Source organism: Gigantopelta aegis, chromosome 4 (assembly GCF_016097555.1).
Source record: "Gigantopelta aegis isolate Gae_Host chromosome 4, Gae_host_genome, whole genome shotgun sequence".
Lineage (NCBI taxonomy): Eukaryota > Metazoa > Mollusca > Gastropoda > Neomphalida > Peltospiridae > Gigantopelta > Gigantopelta aegis.
The window spans coordinates 77,157,570-77,176,257 of NC_054702.1; the positions used below are offsets into that span (position 1 = coordinate 77,157,570).

Genomic DNA, 18,688 nt, shown 5'->3' on the forward strand with positions numbered 1-18,688 from the left:
CAAACAAGTGCTTCACACATGGGCGTCATTTGCAAGGAAAAAGTGGGAGGTACAATTGGGTTCTAACAATATTTCGTGCGACTAATCGCGAGCGCCCTAGGCGTGAAGCGACTCTAGGGGGGTCTGGGGGCATGCCCCCCCCCCCTTAAAATTTTGAAAAATGAAGGTCATTGTGGCTGTCTGATAACATTATTTAGAGTAAAGTGGGTCCCCCACCAAATGACGCCCATGGCTTCACAACCGATACATCAAAGGCAGACCTACTCAGGCTACTGTCCTGCCAATGGGAAAGTGCATGCATAAAATAACCTTTGCGTCGGTAGGAGAAGACCAAATGTAGAAATAACCATATGTTAAACACCAAATAGCATAGTATAAAATATATGTATACTGTCAAGCCCGTAGCCAGGATTTTTGTAGGGGGGTTCTTTTTGGTATTAAAAGGGCACTTGCGAGCGTAGCGAGCAACAATTGGCTGGGGGCTGCCTGGGGGGGGGGGGGGGGCTCTAGCCTAGTTTGAAAGGGCACTTCAGAAAAAGGGGGGTTCGTTCGAACCCTACGAACCCCCCTGGCTACGGGCTTGACTGTGTCATTAAACAAACCATTTCCTTTCCGTCCCTTCATTACTTCCCATCAGTTCAACTTCAACTGGACAGAGGGCTTAATTTTTATAGTAAGTATACACAGTTTGCACACAAAAACCGAGCATGCGCAAAATGTCATCGGAAGTTGTCAAGTGTCAAGACGTGGAACTTAAGTTTTATGAAAACAAAACACACAGAAGGGAAGACAAGTACACTGTATAGTGGTTTATTTTTTAAAAATGTGATGGTGATGGTAGGCATTTCGACATTAGACTACTTAATAGAAAAAGGAATATCAATGTTGTATTTATGAGTTACCACTAACAAATTTGATTTACGATTATGTAATCAGGTAGTCTGCGGTAATCAGGTAAATAACATTAACACATCATGTCACATGCATTTTTAAACAATGTTAAGAATGTAAAATTAAACTTAAACGGTTAAAGCTGCAACCTCGACACTCATCATGAATAGAGGCTTACACTCACCCTCTTAGGCAAGACTTCCTTATGACAGTTAAACTTATGTACCCTCCTATCAAATTTTATAAATATTTATTATGTAGTGATTTTAGCCGAGTATGAGGATTATAGTAATGGGGTACTTACGGTTTAGCTACTTGGTCGTTTGAGTGATGCGTCTGTCCTCTATCTAGGTTCCAGTCGCAAGCGTGCGGGCTTCGCCTTCCAGAATCGTCTGCTGTCGTTTTGTGCCCATGTGACGCTCCTCGTCCAATGGGTGGGTCCCTTTTTCCCGCCAATCCCTACATGGTAAGGCACCAGTAGATTATTTGTCTCCAGGGGTGTCAGGCGGCGGACCAGTTCCAACTTTGACATCCGGTCGTCGACTGGTCGCGAGTCACCACAATTATAATTATTGTCGGAACCAAATTGTTAACAACTAGTGCTACGAAAAATTACTCTCCTACTTTTAATTGCCGTTAGATTACCTGCAAAGTCTGTCCAGACAGAAATCTTTAAAAAACCATTACAATGACACAGATTCCACATACCAGATGATAACTATCACTATGTCACCTATATCGATTTCGCTGAGAGCGCATAGGATGATAGGACTGATAGGGTAAAAAATATGTAATTTTGTGCCACCTGCCATTTTGACTTTTTATGGAATATTCTTCAAGAGGGGTGAAAGGATAGGACTTAATCTAACAACGTCATAACATGTTATGATATAAAAGCAAACGTGATGACGTCATATTATTTTAATTTTATTTTATTATTATTATTTTTTTAATGATACCACTAGAGATCACTGATTCATATTAATTGTGTCACATACTTTGGAGGCTTTCACCCCTCTTGAAGAGCATTCCATAAAAAAGCAACATGGTAGATGGCAGAAAACTGCATGTATTTTTCCCTATGCAATCTCAACAAAGACGATATCGGCGACATCGTTGCAGTCTCGTGTGGGGAATGTGTATATTTGTAGTGGTTTTTTTGCAATTTGTGTCTGGACAAACTTCGGAGGAAATATAACGGTAGTTAAAGGTAGGAGAGTAATTTTTTGTCGTTAACAATTTGGTTCGGACAATAGGGGTAATTTTATTCGAATCAGTAGTTTCATACCATCCATCGGTCCATTTTGTAACATAACTACTGTCCGAACCAAAATGTTAACAACTACAAAAAATTGCTCTCCTACCTTTTATTTTTCATTAGATTTTACCCACATTTTGTCCAGACAGAAATCTTGAAAAAACCCATTACATTGACACAGATTCCACATACTAAGGTCGACGACAGTCACTTTTCGCACCCTTGTTTTGGGTTCGTAATAAATATAGCATATCTTACTGTAATTTCACTTGAAATCCATATTTCGTAAAAGGTACAATTTTTTAATCACAAGATTTTCTTCAAACACATTCAGATGCATTAGATGTTCAGACAAAAACTTTTCAATAGCAAGTTTGCATTGGAATTTTTCCATCATTCTTAAAACGGAAACGTCATGTACCCAGTGTATGGTTATTGTAAGGCAATTCAAAGTGACGTCATTCAAATTCAAAATTAGCTATATTATTACAATGCTTCGCCACATTAAAATAAAAACTGGTCTACTAACCTTGACCCCTGTCAAATTTCTATAACAAGCAGACAACGTTGTTTACAGGTTGGTATTTTGTTATTTTTCATAATTCTGGACAAAATATTAATTTTAAGTTTCAAAAGATGAAAGAAATAAAAAGTACCTTTTGTCAAATATATCATATAAAAAAATTACCGTTGGATATGTTTTATTTACTGTGTACAAAGCCAAAACAAGGGTGCGAAAAGTTACTTTCGTCGACCTTAGATGATAACCATGTCACCTATGTCGACTTTGCTGAGATCGCATAGGGCAAAAAGCATGTAAGTTTGTGCCGGCTGCCATTTTGACTTTTTATGGAATATTCTCCAAGAGGGGTGAAAGGATATAACTTAATCTAACAATGTCATAACATGTTATAATATAAAAGCAAACGTGATGACATCATATTAATTTTATTATTATTATTTTTATTTTTATTTAATGATACCACTAGAGATTGATTTTATATTAATTATGTCACATACTTTGGAGGCTTTCACCCCTCTTGAAAAGTATTCCATAAAAAAACAAAATGGCAGAAGTTATATCGATAAATAATTTTGAAAGTTAGTATTCTGATGTCACCGGTAGATGTTGCTTGAAGCACAGAAATGCCTATGTCACGACAAATTTCCCAGAGTGCACACAGACTTGGGGTGCATTCCTTTCAACTCTCCTGGGAATGTTCCAACTGTTCTGTCCTGGACTGCGAAAGGAATGAGTTTGGAACAGGAAGTTACTTTACCCAGACCTGTCAACCCTCCAGGATTCCGCGGGAGTCTCCCGGTATTTGATCAAATGAGGTTTTACTTATGATTAATGGAAATACAATATTTATTGCATCATTATAATGATTTTAAATAAGTACCACGCCACTGTTCCTCATAATAGTAAAAACTGAATATTAGTTTATAAGATTTATATAAATTTGTCTTAGGTACTCAGCTACACTAACCACAAATGATGATGTGTAAGGCTGTAAGTATAATACCCTAAATGTACTAATACATTTTTTAATTTTCTTGTTCGTGTTCTTAACATTTTTGGATAAAAGAGTTATTAAAAAAAGAAAGAAATTAAATCATAATATTATTTAAACTTTAAAAAAAATTAATAATAATATATATTTTAATTTTTAAATTTTGTTTTAATTATTATAAAAAAATTTAAATGCTAAGATTTAAGGTTAACAAGTATATATGACATTATGTAGTGTTCATATAACTTATTGTAATATATATATATTTTTTAAATCTTGCAATTGTGGGTTAAATTGTGTTAATTTAAAAAATCAGCTTTTTTACAAAATCTCCTGCTTTTTCAACATACACCTCCTGCTTTCTCTTGACTAAAGGTTGACAGGTCTGTTTACCAACATGGGTGCTTCTGTTGATGAAGTGGCTGCTGCAGCAATCATGATACTTTAATCAGAATAAGACGACAATGATAGTCCGTCACTGACCATGTTGACTATACTACAGTGTTTGTAATAATAAATTTTATATATAAACCGCAATTAGCCTACATTTGCTATTCGGCACCAGTACTAGTGGCTAACCTATTGTTATCAGCAATTAGATGCACCGTTTATTATTGTTGGTAGTAGTAGTAGTAGTAGTTTTAGTAGTAGTAGTAGTACAGTCTGTAGGAACCAGAGGTAGGGAGGCACTTGCCCTCCCCAAGACGAAAATGTAAGTTTTTTTTTGTCCTACTCTATTTAAATAAAGGTAACAATATAGCTTGTATAAGCACTACGATGAGTCTTGTGGCGCGAGATGTCAACATTGTACATTTCTTGTTTTAGTAACCGCTTTTACTTTTTTCTTCTTTTAATATGAGTTTTTAATCAACATAGAACATTCTGCTTTATTCTCTGTGCAATTACAATTGTTTCTGGTAAAATATTAAAGGTTTGTGGAACATTTTCTAGATTTGTTTGGTTTTCGTATGCAATTAACCGATGTTTGTTTTTATAAAGCTATTCAAATATGCGACATAATTTGTATTGATTTAATGCTAAATGGTTCTGTGCAGCCGAATTATATGCAAATAGCCGATTTATGCTATAAACCGATATACAATAAAGTGGATTCGACTGTATTTGTTACTTTTAAAAAAAGAAGTTTTTAATTATAAACTAAACACAAATATAAATAATATGAGGCACTGATAATAATATTTAAAAATAAAAATAAACAAAGCACTGAGAAGATGATAATAGGAAAGAACACAAAAACTTACCTTCATTACTCCAGCCTGGACCATCCATCTTGGTTAAAGCAATTCATATTTTCATGAGGAAAGTGAAAGGTCTGATTCAGAGGAATCGAAATTTTGTATAATTTGTAAACAGTTTTCTCCACCAGCACACCAATAAATGTGTTTAAATCTTGTGAATTCGTGTCAAATGGGTACAATATAATGATGGTGATCACTAAAACATCCAGCAGGGTTGAAAATTAACATGAAAACCAAGGTCACCAGCAGGGCCAGTTGAAGAAAAATCTTACTGGCCCTTCTTAAATTCAACTAGCCCTCCCAATTATCACATTGGATTTTAACTGCACAGGTAAAATTAAAACCATAGTGGGTTTTTTGTTGAATAATAACCGTTTGCGTTAAAGAAAATCGATGAATTGACGTTTAACTTCATAATGAATGAAGTAAAAATTGATATAAAAACATGTTAAGTTTTAAACCTATACCAACTCAAATAAATAAAAATTTGAAAAAGAAATCCAGTATAAATAAACATGTTTCTTTACAAAGTACCATTAAATTAAACATATTAAATCTCATTTTTAACGCAGGGTAAAAGATAATGCAGTAGAAATGAAGAACTGCGTGTGCTTTAGTAAACTAGTTTGGGAGTGGCAGTCCTCTGTGGTGATGCAAGAGGGGTGGAATAAACTTTGTGGTAATACAAGAGGGGTGAATTTCCCAGCAAATGATTTCCTTGGGAGTGGCTGTTCTAGATAGAGATCGATGGAATCACCCACTGTTTTGCCAAATGCCCATTCGACACTGCTTTGTGCAGAGATACGGTCCTAATCATGTATTAAAGTTGTGTCATTCAGATTACCTTGGATGTTCCATCAATTGCCTTAAAACTTGTATCAAAAACAAAGAGAGTTAACCTATGCAGTTTGATGGTAATTTGTAAAGAATTTTTTATTTTAATTTACAGTGCACTTTTATCCCCAATAAAATGTTATTTGAGACGGTATGGGTTTAAAACTTAATAAATTAATATGTTTTATATGAATTTTATCTTTATTCATTATGTTGGCGCTGTCAAAATATAGAACCTGTTCTAGGTCTTCTGCTGCCAGATCTGTAGTTTGTGCCAACATAGATGTGGTGTGTTTTATCACACTAGATTCAGTATCAGTGTGTTTCTGTTTTTTAACTAGTACAATACTCAGCAGACACTAAAATCAATGGTCGCCCAACGGACTACCTTTGTAATATTCCTAGTCACCCTTAGCCAGTAAAGGTCGCCACGGGTGACCGGGCGACTGCTAATTTTCAACCCTGCATCCAGTATTCTCCAGTGATCCCAAGGTTGTATTTAAGACAAACAGAACGTTTACGTGACTTCTCAGGGCTAGCTCTGGGTGATCAGAAAATTTGGCCAAATTATCTCAAAAATAAAATTTGCAGTTGGTGAATTTGGCAAGTGGCAGAGCTAGGCCTGCTTCACTGCATACAGAATATACTCAGCAAATTTCTACAGTGTTACTGTTTTGTATATTGACATTTATGATTTGTTCCAGTTTGAAATATCCATTCCAGAATTTGTGTTCAGATTATATGTAACAAGACTTTTTAAGTTATTGGTTTTAGCTACCTTTAACCATGATAACAGGACAGTCAAAAGACAAATTCTGGTGAAATTCACACCAGGACTTGATGTTCACAACATTTATTAATAGTTTGTCCATAATGGGTCTTCATACAAAACAATAATAACACCCGCAGTAACTGAGAGTTCTTTCCCTTTGTTATGTATGTTATTGCATCAAAACTGATACATGGTTTCTACTGGAAATTAATAACTTGGGTGGGGATTTTTTTTTTTCACTATATGCATGAAAGCATGAATTAAAAAAAAAGCAAAATTTTGTTTTGATGTTTAAACAAATGTTTGTATTCATAATCCCATTTTCCGAGAAACCACATAGAGCTTGCTATGCTATACATATAGCAAGCAAATTGACCATATATTAAAAACAGTTGTACTGTTATTTCCTTATTATAAAAGCAGTTGTACTGTTATTTCTATTTTACCTGACCTGACCAGACCCTCATTTAGTATTTACTACTAACTGCCAACGTCTACGGGTTGTCACTTACGTCAATCATGTAGCAACGTCCTGGTAATTAACCTGTCAAAAACAACAAAAGAATGTAATGGACCAAGGACCAAAACAGTATGGCATAATGAAAAAATATGTTATATGTTACAACGACAAGTTCGTCCTTGGGTCATTTTGTTGTGATATATATGTTAGGCCTAAAAACAATATGTGTGTTTCAGGTTTACTGACCTACCATAATTTTAAGTGTTTTGAAGTAAAAAAAAGAATTAAAAAAAAAATTAATGATCCCTGATGTTTTGCAATCAGCAAACTAAACTCGGAACACTTGAACTGATTACGGTTTCTTGGAAATAAGTCATATGTACCAATAGACCGGTTGTAAGGGTAGCCTGGTTCATGGTTTTTCATGATACATGTACTTTAAATTTCCACCCATGTGTCTGTAAACAGATGAAGTTAATTTTTGGTGTTTCTGCATACCTTAATTCAGGTGTTTTTTGTGTGTGTTTTTTTTTCAGAACATTATTCATAGGAAGGATAACACAATGCTAAAATCCTAGTGAAGAATACTGTGATTTTCTGAAATGAAGCCAAGTCACAGCAGGAAAAGTCCTGAAATTGTGGTTCCAATAATGGCAAATGTCTGCAAGGTGATTTCCTTTTACATTACCCCAACAGGGGTTTATTGTGCAGCCACCCCCCTTTAATTGTCATTCATTGAGAACACTGCATCAAGTAACAAGGCTAGCTCTGGGTGGGCAGAAAATTTCACCAAATTATCTTTTAACTTGACTTATTTTCTAACAAAATATTAATAATTACATTAAAATAAAATTGGCGAGTGATAGAGCCAGCCCTGAAGTAACCATAGTTTAGAATATGCCATAGTGTTTTTAAACAAATATTACTTTCCTTGTTTCTCATAAAATGTAAAATCCCATGGCCTGTTAACAGGCCCATTGGGTTATTTTTCATTCTAGCCAGTGCACCACAACTGGTATATCAAAGGCCTGTCTGTGGGAAGATCCCTCGCTACTAACTAAAAAATATATCTGGTTTTCTCTCTAATGTTGTAATTACCAAATGTTTGACATCAATAGCCAATGAATAATAAGTCAATGTGCTCTAGTGGTGTCATTAAACAAAACAAACTTTTAACTAACCAATGGTAATGGATTAAAAAAAATTGTCTTTATAAATAATACTACATACGTTTATTTGTCTGAAAAGAATACATGTATTTTTTATTTTTTATTATCAGAAGTGTGGCTGTACCTGTGAAAGTTGCTTCACAAACTCAACCAGGTAATATAGTCTTAGAAACTAGCTTGTTATTTTGCTTTCTGGAGATGTCAACTTTCACGTTTTGTTCAGTGTTAAGTGTTATATTTAGCTCCATTTCTCACAAACTATAAATCTTACTTGAATGAAACTTGGCATATAATGAAATATCAAGGAATGTTGGGGGTGGGGAGAAATTTATTGAATTAAAAATGTTTTAACTGAATTTAATTATTTTTTTTTTATTTTTTTTTTAACATGCAATGAGATCAGTGACACCAAATAGGTTTATTATAAGAAAGACATTTAATTCTTCAGAATTTTTATTTGTACTTTGGTTTAGTACTGGTTAACAATATTAAACTATCTTACATAAGGTTACAACAGATGAAAATAAATACAAAACTACTTTACAAAAAATTATAAAATCCTGTTTCTTAACTTTATTTATAAATTCGTTTTCTAAATTAAAGTTATGGAATATGACGAGCTCTATTTTGTAATACCTATTAATTAACTCATGACTCTTAAAAAGTACAAAGCTGATAAACCTGTCATTCTCAATACATTTGCAAATATATAATTGTCTGATAATGATATAGGTGTAGAAAAAACCTTAATGGGTTTACCAGGCATCAGAATAAGCATACTATACTTTCAAATTTGTTCTTCATTCATATCACTGTTCTAATTGTATTGATGCTTAAATGTACATTTTATATTTTAATAACGCAATTATTCAAAATTTAGGTGGTGTTAATATAGTATATTGTTCAATAAAATTTTGTGGAGAATGAAGTACCATTTTGACTTTCTTGACATGTGTTAACCTCCTAGTAACTTTAATGACCACTCTTGACTTATTTCAAACCATGGTTTATTGTGGATTATAATATGTAAGCAAGCTGTATTAGATATTCATACCATGACAGTGTTTCTGCCAGAAAGAAATCTTTGGGTATGGCGCTATGGAATTGAATGCAACCACAATCAACAGGGGGTATAGGATCCTCCCCCAGAAAGAAAATGGTTTAAGTTTAGGGTTAGGGTTAAGAAAATCATAGAGTACTGATAAGAGTCATTCATTTTCTCAAGAGATTAACTTTAAAAAAAAAACCAATTTGCAAAACATTTGGGTATGGCGCCATACCCATTTTACCCTCTGGCAGAAACCCTGCATGAAAAATATCACCTCATAACACCTCAAGTCTTATTTATATTAGGATATTGCATGTTGACCATATTGGTTTAATTTCTACTTGTAATGGACTTATTTGAGAGTAGTGAGGTTATGTGTACAGCGTAGTGAAATGTAAATTAATATAATGGGCTGAATTTATGGACATGTACCGGTATAAACAAGCTTTGTAAATTATAAGGTGAAGTAATTGTCTTGACACAAAGGCAGGGCACTCTGAACCTTATACAGCTGGATGTAAACATCACAGAATTAATAAAATGTTATAGTTACACTGTCACTTCCTCGTTTATTATTAATGATGTGTAGCCAGGCAATTGTATGTGATGTTTATATATGTTCTATGGATCTCTGATCTGAAATAAAAATCTATTATTATTATTAAAACAAGCTGTTGCACTGAGCTCTATTGAAATATACATTTAGACAACTGTTGTAATGGTTATATTGAAATAGAACATAGCATTTTGACAGCTGTTTATAGATTAATTTTTGTTGGTTACACCTATAAATATGAATGATATGGAGAATTGTGTTCATGATTACATTATTATACATGTTACTTATAGTCTTGATCAATTTTCATACACATATAAAAAAAATAGTTGAATTTTTTGCCTCCATTCCATTTGTACTTGGCAAAATTGGAAGAAAAAGAAACAGTTTATGGCAGTGTTTCTGCCAGAAAGAAATATTTGGGTATGGCGCTGTAGAATTGAATGCAACCACAGTCAATAGCGGGTTGAGGGGCCTCCCCCAGAAAGAAAATGGGTTACGTTTAGAGTTAGGGTTAAGAAAATCATACAATAATTAAGTTTGTCATAAGGTTAACTTAAGAGAAAAAAGGTGGGTATGGCCATACCTGTTTTAACCTCTGGCATTTTTAGAATGCTATAATTCTTTTCGAAAGATTTATAATAATGTTCTCATCTTATTGCCTTTCTCTCTAAATTGCTTAACCTTTTCTCCTCAGTTTGTCTTATTTTGTAATTTTAATGTAGTAATTTCAGGGATGGGGTATTGAAGCATTACCTTAAAATGACATACATACATTAGTTAAGTGATATTGATTTGTATCTATAGTCTAGACCTCCATCAGGAAATTGAGGAATTACAGTTTCATTTGATACGCAGTAAAAACCACATCTCACAGTTGGAACACGAACTGGCCGACAACAAGCAGCTTTCTGAATACGAACTGGTGAAATTCAGAGAGGAATTTGCCAGGCTAAGAGATAGATATGAAAGGTGGGATGGAAGAATCATATTATTTACAAATTATTTTGTTAAACAATGAATCAATTTCTAAATTGCAAATATGCAGACAGTCATATTTTAGTACATTTTGTTTTAGTATTTGCAACTTTAAGCAGTTTAAGAAGTGCTCACACTGGAAATAATTTTGTCTTATCAAACTTTCAAATATGTAGAGTAATTCTTTAAACATTTTATGAGCCAGATATTAAATGTAACCAATTTGGCAATGGGCTGGGTGAGCCCTGTTAAGTTTCTATAATTAGATATTATGTATTTTTATGGAATCAGGTGGTATGAACATTGTCAGTTTTTAATGGTGAATAATTTCTCTGAGGATTTTTGTCTTCATTAGGATCCAAACAGATAGTAACAGCTCTACAGTTTTAATTATAAATAAAATTAGCATTGTCACAAAATAATATTTAACTTACATTTTCAGATAGTTGTTTTTTATTTCTACTTCACAAAATGTTTTATGATATTTTTTTCCATTGCAGATTGATGGAAAGTCACAAGAGAATGCAGAAAGTAAATCATGATTTAGAAGATAAACTCCTAAAAATTGTAAGGATCTACTTACAGTCGAGGTTTTTGAATACTCTTCTTGATATGAAATCAAAGAGTAGTGTGATTTGTGACATGCTAGCTAGGCTATCGGTTGAGAAGAATTATGTAAAGATTAAAATGAAAAATAAAAAGTTTGAATTAAAGCTATATAAAAGTAATGGATGGTCATCTGTGAAATTAAAAATATATGTAAAATGATCTCTTTTTGTGTACATATGAAAAAACTTCTATTGTCCAAGTTTTCTCTGATGAAAACATGTTTTTGTGGAGCACTGGAAATAGAAATAATAAAATGTGTTTTTAGAGAGGATTGATGTGGAAAACATATTTGACTTAAGTAGATGCTATTTATACTTGAATTGATATGGTATTATAAGAGTACAAATATATAATTAAAAATTAAAAAAATATTGGGTAAGAGGGGCATTCAAAGATTTAGACTAGCCCATTTATTGTAATGGTTTGTTGATAATTTGATTATTGAAAGTTTTTCTTATAACTTAAGCCATAATGTTTGCTACAGAAGAAACCGTTTTGGGGTGATCCAGGTTGCTTTCATTACATCCTTTCTTTTTTGTTTTGTGGATGAACATGAATCTACAAAGTTTATCATATCTAAATGGATTTGTTTGAGTCATCTTACTTAAGAAAATATTTTATCACCACTCTCAGCTTAAAAACCTGAAAGGGCATGTTTCATTCAAATGATTAAACAATTGAAACACAGTATATAATAGCAGGTTGTTTTATTGATTCTGCATTGAATAATGGTTCTGTTATGTGGAACATGGTTTTGTTATGTGGAACATGGTTAGGCTATAGATGTTTAAAAGGCTCTTCAATGTACTTCTGTACTGTTGTATTGGAATCATTTTAAACAGTTGTTTGTTTTATTTGTCGGTTTTCCTCTTCTTTTGGGGGTTTCATCTATACAAAATTGATTTTGCATAATTTCAGGTTAATAAATTTGAGGGTGAAAAGATTTCTTTACAAAGAGAGTTGGCTTCCATAACATCAAGACTAATTGAATCTAAAGTAATGGTTTGTGAACTTGAAGAAGAAAATGTAAGTGGATCTTATTTTATTTCTAAAGGATTTGATAATTGTAATTAATATTTTTAATATGCTGTCAGAATATTTATTTTTAGTTTAAAATGTAAAGATTACATCTTGAACTACATGCCCATAAAAAAGCACAACAAAATAATTTCATTTACTAACGGAAACAAATTAATTGTATTGGCATTATCTACAGAGTGTGACCAACAGATTACATTGGATGTAAGTTATGCTTATGCGTTGTTAAACTGTACTATTTGACAGTGAAACACAGGCTGCTGTTTAATGGATACACGACAGATTTAAAAAATATATTTTCTTGTTTTACTAAAAATTCTTGGGAGAAACAACGGTTTATGCCCTGTCTGAATTATATTTCATTTGTTGTATAATCGCATATGAATGTAAAATATGTAGCATTTGCAACTATGATAGTGCACATTTAAATCTTTCAGGATCGATGTCGAAGAGATTGCAATTTGGCAGTACAGCTTCTACATTGCAAACCATCAACTTTTGTTGCTCATAAACTGAATTCGGTAAAAAGTTTCTTTTGTTTCTTTTAAATTACTTCTAAACTAATGTTATTTTCACTTAGATGAAACACAGCATTGCTGCGGTAACATTATTATAAAGTGTATGTTAACATCTCACCATTTTTAATACATTGTATTAAACAATTGTTGATTTCATTAATGCTGATTTTTTAAAACCAGGATTATGAGTTATAGTTAATTAAAAATGCTGAATGGTACTTCATAAGATCAGTACTAAATGGTTAAATATTAAAAATGTAATGTAAACCGGATTAACATTGTGATTTTTTATCAGTGAATACACACATTAGTGCATGTTAGCAACATGTAAATTTCGTAAACCAACCATTGGTATCTGTACCTTGAAAAAAAATGTGTGCATATAAATCTTGTAATTTGAGTTTGGAATGAATGAATGAATGAATGTTTCAGGGTTTGCATGCATCATGGAAAACCTGAAAAACTATATTTTTCAATAAAAAAGTCATAAAAAGTCATGGATAATCAACTTATTGCTTCCACCCCTGACTCCACACTGGAGAAGAAAAAAAAAGACACCCGGAAATAAAATTTGAATAAAGTGTATAATTCTTAAATTGGTAAATCCGATCGTTGTCTAGAAGCACAAGTGCTAAACTGGTTCGGGTTAGAATGAGTCAGTTGACTGGTATTTGTCTCCCGACTATTACAGCATTATATTGCAAGCGTAATGCATACAGTTAATTAGTCATGCGACTAGTATTGTAATGCTTTTACAGCATTACATTGCACACGTAATGCATACAACTGAGAAACAGTTAAATATTCTTTGCCGCCTAAGGCCCAAAATACGCCGAAGCTGTGCCTGGGTCTGGGATGGCAAGTATGGTGACCAAGGGCGACTAAGAATTTTACAAAGATAGTCCGTTGTGCAACCATTGATTTTAGGGTCTGGCGAGTATGGTACCAGTTAAAAAAAACCTCACTAAAACTGAATCGAATGTAACAAAATACACCGCATCTGTGCTGATGTGAACTACAGATCTGGACCCATATTCACAAAAAAGTGTAAATTTACGTCTACGACTAGCACTTACGTGTGCCGTAGATTTACGTTTACATGCAAGAAGCACCTTATTCTCAAAGATGGTCGTAAATGTAAACGTAACTTGGTTGGACGTAAATCTACGATTTAACATTCTCACTGGAGTAATTAATAAAAACACATTAGAAACGATGGCTACCGGGTAAATAACAAATGTGCAAAACGCAATTTTGTTTGTCGTCTGCTAACAATAACATAGCGAACAGTGAACCATGGCATTTTGGTATTGGTAGGGATCCGCGTTTTGGTACGAACTTGAGGACATTTCTTAAAAAGGAAAAGATAACTCAGGAGAAATTGGCCGAGTCGAAAATATCCGTTCGATCACGAACAAAAATATGTTCATTCCGTGGGCGTTCACCATCGCAAACTGCTTCATTTATTGGAAATACTGCTAGTTTCCGTAAATAATAGTAAATAACGGCCCTCGTGCTTGATTTATTATATGTACACAACTTACGTGCAGCGTTAGTTGCAACCTGAGGCACTCTTATATTTACGTCCAACTTTACACGTAACTTACGTTTTCGTTGTTTCGTGAATAGCTCTTCAGTCGTAGATTTACGTTTACGTGTAAAACTAGGCTTACGATATTTTGTGAATATGGGTCCAGGCAACAGACCACATAGAAAATATGCACAATTTTCACTTTGGCAGCTGCAGTCTATGCTAGCCATATTTTAATTTATGTTTCTTAATAAACAATAGGAAAGATATATATATATATATATCAGAGTAGAATGATGATAATTATTGTTGGTGTTTAGAGAAGAAACTATTTTTAAAGATATGAGTGCAGTTAATATATATTGAAAACACATAAGAGTCAAGACCAAGACCCAGCGATGGTGTGTTTTGGGCCTAAACTGATTTTAGCAAATACAAATATCCAGATGTACATGATGTACAAGTTCATAACTAAAATTTAAACAATAATCATATAGTCATGGAATTGTATTATTTGGGTCATGGAAAAGTCATGGAAAATCAACTTGAAAAAGGCGTATGAACCCTGATGTTTAACAACCCCAGCACAAAAATAAATCAGCTATTGGGTGTCAGACTTTGTTGGTTTTTGTTACATATCATATTTATCATTAAATTTAAAGCTTCTAATTTGATTAGAATCAGTTTCTACATTCATTCACAAACAAACTAACTAAACTCTTGTGTCACACAAAAGTATTTTTCTTCTATTTATACCTTCTGTAAAATGAGTGTTTTACATCAATTGCAGCTGCCAGTCGACTTACAAGACCGAGTGAAGGATCACATGACTAGAGAACAAATACGAAATCTGGAAAACAGTCGAGCAAATGAAACAAAGTTGATACGTGTTCCAATAGCTACGTTCCCGCCAACAGCCATGTTCTATTCTGTGAATCCTACATTGAACGAATCGAATGCTAACAATGCAGTACAAGGTGTTTCTCCAACAGACACTGTTCCGATGTCCATCATCACAAAAGTATTATCTCAACCTACATCAAAACAGAAGTCACGGTGGACACACATATGTTTAAAGTGTGGCCGAGATGTTTCTCTGTTAGACAAGGAAGTGCAAGTTAACTTTTCTAATGTTACTGAAATTACGGGCTTTCCACAGAAAGTTAATAGACTAAATGGTAAGCATCTTGCACATGTGAGACTCAATTCCACAGAAACAGAAATATAACACTTCAAAATTATTTGGAATAGAATATTTCCTTTTGTGCAATGGTGTTAGGTCACTGTGATGCTTGTGCAACAATTCCTGCTTATTTTTATTATCAGTGTAGTTGGGGGAAAATGTTAGTCAGATTTCTAATTCTGTATAAATGTTCTAAATCCTGATTGAAGTCTACATTTGCTGCCAAATGAAATATCAAGCTTTATTAAGTTTGTTTTGTTTCTTTTTTATACTTTTGAGATATGTCATTTTTATATGTGAAAATTATAATTATGTTTTCAAATTTGTATATCTAGTTTGAAATGTGTCTGAAAAGTCATGGCTTTGAACCTTCATTAATATTTATTATAAAAAGTGACCATCAGCATAAACAGTAAAATAAGGGACCATTGTCAGTGATTTATTACGGGTAGATGGTCATTACTTGACAGATTTTGTTTTTTTAATTTAACATACCCATTGTGTAAACGGATGTGAATTTTAATATGTAATTGTTATGTATTCTTATTCCTAACCAAAACGTCTGGTAGTTATATGAATACTATTCAGACCTGTCAACCTTTAGTCAAGAGAAAGCAGGAGGTGTGTGTTGAAAAAGCAGGAGATTTTGTCAAAAAGATTTTTTTAATTCACACAATTTAACCCAAAATCGCAAGATTTAAAAAAAACATTATTACAATAAGTTATATGAATACTATATAATGTCATATATACTTCTTAACCTTAGATCTTGGCATTAAAAAAAAAAAAAAAAAAAAATTTAACACTTTTTTTTTTTTTTTAAAGTTTAAATATTATTATGATTTAATACATATTTTAAAAAATTATAATATTTTATCCAAAAATGTTAAGAACATGAACAAGAAATAAAAAATTTAATTAGTACGTTTACGGTATTACACTTACAGCCTTACAGTTACAGGTTGCGTTACATTATTTGTGGTTAGTGTACCTAAGTACCAAAGACAAATTTATATAAATCTTATAAATTAATATTCAGTTGTTACTATAATGAGGAACGGTGGCGTGGTACTTATTTAAAATCATTATAATGATGCAATAAACATTGTATTTTCATTAATCATAAGTAAAACCTCATTACGGACATCTCGTGAAATATACCGGAATTATACCCATTTCCGTGAGTAACTTTATGTCGATGTCAGACACAACGTTTTTTAATGGTACAAAAATAATTTCTTGAAGAGTACCCGTATAACCAACATTTTACTGCACAAACATACAAAATTAACTGACACAAGTATGTTTATACAGCTAATTGGTCTTTTCGTTGTCTTGCTGTGACATGTGATTTTAACATGCATCGTGTGTATTGCTGTCAACTCGGAGTCTGGCAGTTCAGATTCGTCATAGTTGCATTATGTAATCCAGTGGGAAGACATTTTACAATTCAGAGGTGTTATTAGAACTAAATTGGATAGTTTTTTTTTATATATATGCAACACTGAATGTCAATACACTGCCTGTTGAATTAGCAGCAACATGCTTCGTAGCCATTACGATGACAACAAACATTATAATAACACGTCATTTTATAAACTCCCATGTGCTTTTTTAACAATTTAAATAGGCTATCCCACAATTCTCACTTCGGCAAAGGTTAAACAGTCGGGACAATTCGGCCTGTTACATTCTCAGAAACCGAAAGTAGTCGACATTTTCCGAATGAGAAAAAAAAGGTAGAGTTACTTCCCTTATGCTATTTTGACAAAATAGGATCGATTTTTTTTATGCTTACAAAAATGTCATTTAACAGGAGAAACTGTCTCCCGCACAGGTGAAAGGAGAATTGATCAAATACCGGGAGACTCCCGCAGAATCCGGGAGGGTTGACAGGTCTGATAGTCTATTTTCCATGAATATCTTTACATTCTAATTGTTGCTCATTTGGTACAGTGGTTGATTTATTGCACTGTTTAATCTGATTGTGATGCATTTGGGTGCCCATGGTGTGGAAGTTTAATAGTAATTGTTAAAACATCCATTGTAGCCATATCTTTTTCAGAGATATACGATTTTGATCTTGTTTTGTTGTTCCATGACTCGACCTTAATTAACAAGATGCCTAAATACCTAAAATCACCACCTAAAACAATATCTTTAAATGAAAATAAATTATTTGCTTCTTTCTCTCTTTTTTTAATTTATTAAAATTATTGGGCTACCAATTCAGATTTTATAACCTGGTGGGCTACCACTGAAAAATGTTACGGTCATGGCCACAATTCATAACTAATGGGTTATTTTACACACAGACAGCGCTAAAACTATTTTCAACTTCATGCTTGCTTAGCTTGCTTGTACAAATAGGTACTGTTATCTAACTTGTTGGATTGCAGGATAAAAGCAATAATTAATGATAGAAGTTATCTGCTTAATTCTGTTCATTGCAAAGGGTTGGTTCATAAACCTAACAGAGTAGTTCATTGCTATTTCGCATATATATATCCCACATGGGTTTTTTACACTGGCTTTTTCTATTTTAGCTGTTAAGCTTTATATAACAAAGTAGTTCATTGTTCCATATATTGGCATAATAGTTGTTATTTATCAATACCTTCACAGCTGATGGGTCTCTTGCCCAAAAGCTGGACATAAATACATTAATATAATTGTATATTGTGAGGGTGAATTACTTTTGTTCTGCCATCTAGTCGTTAACTTACTGAATAATTATGATGATATTTACACTTGAAGTGTTGAAGTAAGATTGGTTGATTTGATTTCAACTTATTTTCGTGCTTATATCCAATTAAGGTTCAAGCACGCTGTCCTGGGCACACACCTCAGCTATCTGGGCTGCCTGTCCAGGACAGTGGGTTAGTTGTTAGTTTGTTAGTGGTTAGTGAGAGAGAAGAGGGTGTAGTGGCCTTACACCTACCCATTGAGCCCTTAAGAACTCGCTCTGGGTTGGAGCCGGTACCGAGCTGCGAACCCTGTACCTACCAGCCTGTAGTCCGATGGCTTAACCACTACGCCACCGAGGCCGGTAAGATTGGGATCTAGAGGC

At 33.3% G+C, this 18,688-nt stretch overlaps 1 protein-coding gene across 2 annotated transcripts; it reads left to right on the plus strand.

Annotated features, from left to right (window-relative positions):
* Window positions 1-725: 725 nt before the first annotated feature.
* Window positions 726-15,862, plus strand: LOC121371130 (tight junction-associated protein 1-like). 2 transcript variants are annotated; one of them, XM_041496795.1, is made up of 8 exons: window positions 726-837; window positions 7,525-7,656; window positions 8,268-8,311; window positions 10,569-10,733; window positions 11,240-11,306; window positions 12,267-12,374; window positions 12,824-12,907; window positions 15,226-15,862. In XM_041496795.1, exons 2-8 carry the CDS (start codon window positions 7,591-7,593, stop codon window positions 15,661-15,663), a joined length of 972 nt encoding a protein of 323 aa, XP_041352729.1. In that variant the 5' UTR covers window positions 726-837; window positions 7,525-7,590; the 3' UTR covers window positions 15,664-15,862. The 2 variants fall into 2 exon arrangements, with proteins under 2 accessions (XP_041352729.1, XP_041352730.1); XM_041496796.1 differs by lacking the exon at window positions 726-837 and having other exon boundaries at window positions 5,969-7,656.
* The last annotated feature ends 2,826 nt before the right edge of the window (window positions 15,863-18,688 follow it).